The sequence below is a fragment of the Cygnus olor genome, chromosome 16 (assembly GCF_009769625.2).
Source record: "Cygnus olor isolate bCygOlo1 chromosome 16, bCygOlo1.pri.v2, whole genome shotgun sequence".
In the NCBI taxonomy this organism is placed as follows: domain Eukaryota; kingdom Metazoa; phylum Chordata; class Aves; order Anseriformes; family Anatidae; genus Cygnus; species Cygnus olor.
Window position 1 is genome coordinate 14417093 of NC_049184.1, and position 3727 is coordinate 14420819.

A 3727-nucleotide genomic window follows, 5' to 3' on the forward strand; every position below is an offset into this window, starting at 1 on the left:
AAAATGTCACATTAAACAGCAACCCAGAAACTTCGGGGTAGCTGCTTGGCTGCTCTGGGCTTTGTTTTTCTCGCGCGCTAATTGTTAATGAATTTCCAGCCATTCAAGCCAACACAAACCTGTGAGAAAATGATCTTTTCGGCCTGATTTCGGAGCTTTATGGGGCTTTGCGGAGGCCGGGCAGTTGCCGAGCAAAGCGCACATCATCCCCAAGCCATGCATGGCGCTGCCTTGGGTTGCGATGGGTCGGGAGCCGTCCCCGGCCGGCCAGAGGCAGCGCGGGAGCCTTGGCAGAGCTCATCCGCCTCCTGCAGTGTGCCCGCGTGGGCCCCCAGCCCTGCTGTGGCACCGAGCACCCGTGGGACCCTCCCCGGCCTCGGCCCCGGGGCTCAGCACAGCTCCGAGCCGCGGCTGTGGGGTTTGGAGCGGTCCCGCTGTGGGAGCAGGGGCTGCAGAGGGGGGGGAAGTGAGCGCACGCCGCGGTGCCCCCCTCATCCCCGACATTGCTGCCGGCCCCGCGGGCTCCTCCGCCACCCCCCAGCAGGCTTTTCCTCTTTTTCTCTCTCTTTTTAAAATCCTAAAAGCCTCGCGCCCGCTTTTTATGGTCGCCAAACAAGAGCACATGGGCAATGTCTGAGCATTGCTTTGAAGGAGGGGATGGGGGGATAAAAGTCTCCTCTTCTGGGACATCAACCCTCATCCTCAGTTAAAAATTAACCGTGGCCATAAAATCCCCAAGGTAGCAGCAGAGCACGGCTCACCCCGTGAGCGCTCCTAGCACGGCCGGGCTGCCATCCCCTGCCCTGTGGCCACTGTCCCCTCCTGTGCCATCCCCTGCACCGTGGCACCACGGTCACCGATCCCTCCTGACACATCTGAGGATGGCCACACCACCCCCCGCCAGCACCCGCCGCCTCCTGCCCCTCTCCCTGGGGCTCTTCCAGGGCGCCCTGCTGCTCTTCTTCGCCCTCTTTGTCACCTACGACGAGCCCTCGGCCGTGGCCACGGAGGCAGAGGATGGCACCCAGGCTGCCGAGCAGCTCCCCAGCATCTTCCCCCTCTTCCAGGACATCCAGGTGATGCTGGCGGTGGGGCTGGGGCTCCTGCTGGCCTTCCTGCCCCGCTACGGGCTCAGCGCCCTCACCCACAATTTCCTCCTGCTCAACTTCTCCACGCAGTGGGCGCTGCTGCTGCAGGGCTTGCGCCACCGCTACCGCCACGGCGAGGTCCGCCTGGGTCTCCACAACGTCCTCGCCGCCGAGTTCGCCGCCGTCACCGTGCTCATCTCGGTCGGGGCTGTCCTGGGCAGGACGAGCCCCTGCCAGCTCCTCGCCGTGGCTTTCTGCGAGGTCCCCGTCTACCTCGCGAGCGAGTGGCTCATCGTCACCCAGCTGGGCGTCCGCGACGTGGGAGGCACCATCACCATCCACGTCTTCGCCTGCTATTTCGGCCTCGGCGTGTCCAAGGCTCTGTTTGGGACGCAGAGGCGGCCGGCGCATCCCAAGGAGACTCCGACGCCCCGATCCGACCTCCTGGCCCTGGTGGGGACGCTCACCCTCTGGGTTTTCTGGCCCAGCTTCGTGGCCGCCCCGTGCCAGCCGGGTGATGCCCAGCACCGGGCCATCCTGAACACCCTCCTGGCCCTCAGCGCCAGCGCCGTCACCACCGTGGTGGCCTCCAGCCTGCTGGAGAGTGGCGGCAAGCTCAGCCCGGGCCACCTGCAGAACGGCAGCCTGGCCGGCGGGGTGGCCATCGGCGCGCTGGCCGACATGCCCATCACACCGGCGGCCTCCCTGGCCCTGGGCAGCCTCTCCTCGCTCGTCTGCCTGCTCGGCTTCCGATTCCTCACCCCGCTCCTGGCGAGGAGGCTGGCTCTGCACGACCAGTGCGGCATCCACAACCTCCACGGCTTGCCGGGCACCCTCGGCGCAGCGGCCAGCGCCGTGGCCGTCCTGGTGGTCTCCAAGGACACCAATAGGTGCCAGCTCTCCCACATCGATGGCAGCAGGGTGGCGGAGGACCAGGGGGGCTGCGGTGGTGGCAGGCAGGCGCTGTGGCAAGTGGCAGGGCTGGCTGTGGCCCTTGGAGGCTCGCTGCTCAGCGGGATGCTCGCTGGCGCCGTGCTGCGCCTGCCCTGCCTGGCCCCGCCGCCCGAGCCGCTTTGCTTCGAGGACTCGCTGAATTTCAGGATCCAGGGGCAGGCCGAGAGCCCGGGGATGGGGGACGCCACCGAGGAAGTGGCCCTGAAGGAGCGGGTGTAGGCACCTGGTTCGGGATGTTTCCAGCGCCCGGTGCCCTCTCGTGCCAAACGCCCAGCGTCGGGGCAGTGCCGCAGCGTGCGTCCCTTCAACATCCTCCCACCCCGAGGCTGCAGGTCCCTTCCTCTGCCCCTGGCCAGCCCTAGGAACTGACCATCCGTCTCCACAGACATGGAAACAAGCTGCTTGGGGTTTATCTCCCAGGATGGATCTCCCCTGCATGCTGGCCCGGGATAGCAAACATCCCCCTGCTATGTCCAACTTCTCCACCGCGTCACTCCTGCCCCGCCGGCTGCCCCGGCTGCAAGCCCAGGGCTGGGAACAGCAGTGGGGTGAAGAGGAAATGACCACAAGCAAGGGATTTTGAAGGGATTTTATCACCTGTGCCGCACTGGACAATCTAACCTCTGCCAAGTCTCGCTAGGCGAATTGCAGCAGATACCTCCCTTTTTCACCACAACGGCAATGAGGCCTGAGCAAGGAGAGGGGCTCAGAGAGCCAGGACGCACTGAGCACCCGCACCCCATGGCACCCTTTTCCTGCCCCAAAACCAGGCCTGGGAGAGCAGGAAGGCAGCGAGGGGGCTAGGGGAGCCGGGGGACCCTGAGGAAAAGCAGCAGCCCCATCCCACATGGCAGGGAGCAAGCCACTGCCACCCCACTGAGGACAAAGCCAGCAGCCCATCGCTCACAAGCAGCAAGCCGCGAGCGCGGGGCCGCATCCTGCCCGGAAAGCGCCATGATTCAGAGCCCCCCCAGCTCCGTGAGTCACCGTGCCCCTGCTCCGCGCCTCGTCCGATCCTGCTGCCACGCAGACAACGCTGGCGATGCTCGTGGGGGCGAGGGCAGCAAAAAGCCCCCCGCCACTCGCTGCAGGGACGGGGGCTCTGGGCACGGCGGCCCTGCACACAGAGCCGCGCGGAGCAGGGCTCGGCGGTGCTGGATCCCCTCTGCCTGGCGCGGCCCCAGGCGGAGCCGACACCAAGATCGAGGCTGGGGAATTCGTCCTCCAATAATCACAAACAGGCTCGGGAGCCCGGGCGTGTTTGGTTAATTGTTAGAATAAAATATTGTTCAGCTCTGACAAAGGAATCCTGCCCCGCAGCCCGGCGCGGCAGAACAATGGGCCCCGGCGGAGGGTGCCGCGGGCCGAGCAGCGGGGCCGGGGGGCGGCGGGAGGCAGCGAGGCCCCGAGCCCAGCCACGGCATCCCACCGGCATCCCACCGGCATCGCCGGCCCCACGGAGGTGTGCGTGGCGGGGGCACAGAGGGGAGCTGGGGGCAGCCGGGCCCCTTGCCGCCATCCGGCTCCCGCTGGGCGTCGAGGGCCGCCGGAGCCAGCGCCGTCCCACGGAGCCGCGGTGCCACCGGGGCCCGGGTGGGCTGCCGCTTGTTTCAGGGCGAGCCGGGGCTCCCGCTGAGCTCGGCATCCCGTTGCTGCTCTCTTCCCCCCGTGCCGGGGCCTGCGGG

The 3727-nt window shown here is 67.1% G+C and overlaps 1 protein-coding gene across 1 annotated transcript; it reads left to right on the forward strand.

Moving 5' to 3' along the window:
* Positions 1-862: 862 nt before the first annotated feature.
* On the forward strand, positions 863-2749 carry LOC121079146 (ammonium transporter Rh type B-like). Its single transcript, XM_040576028.1, has 2 exons — positions 863-1955; positions 1986-2749. Exons 1-2 carry the CDS (start codon positions 882-884, stop codon positions 2259-2261), a joined length of 1350 nt encoding a protein of 449 aa, XP_040431962.1. The 5' UTR covers positions 863-881; the 3' UTR covers positions 2262-2749.
* The last annotated feature ends 978 nt before the right edge of the window (positions 2750-3727 follow it).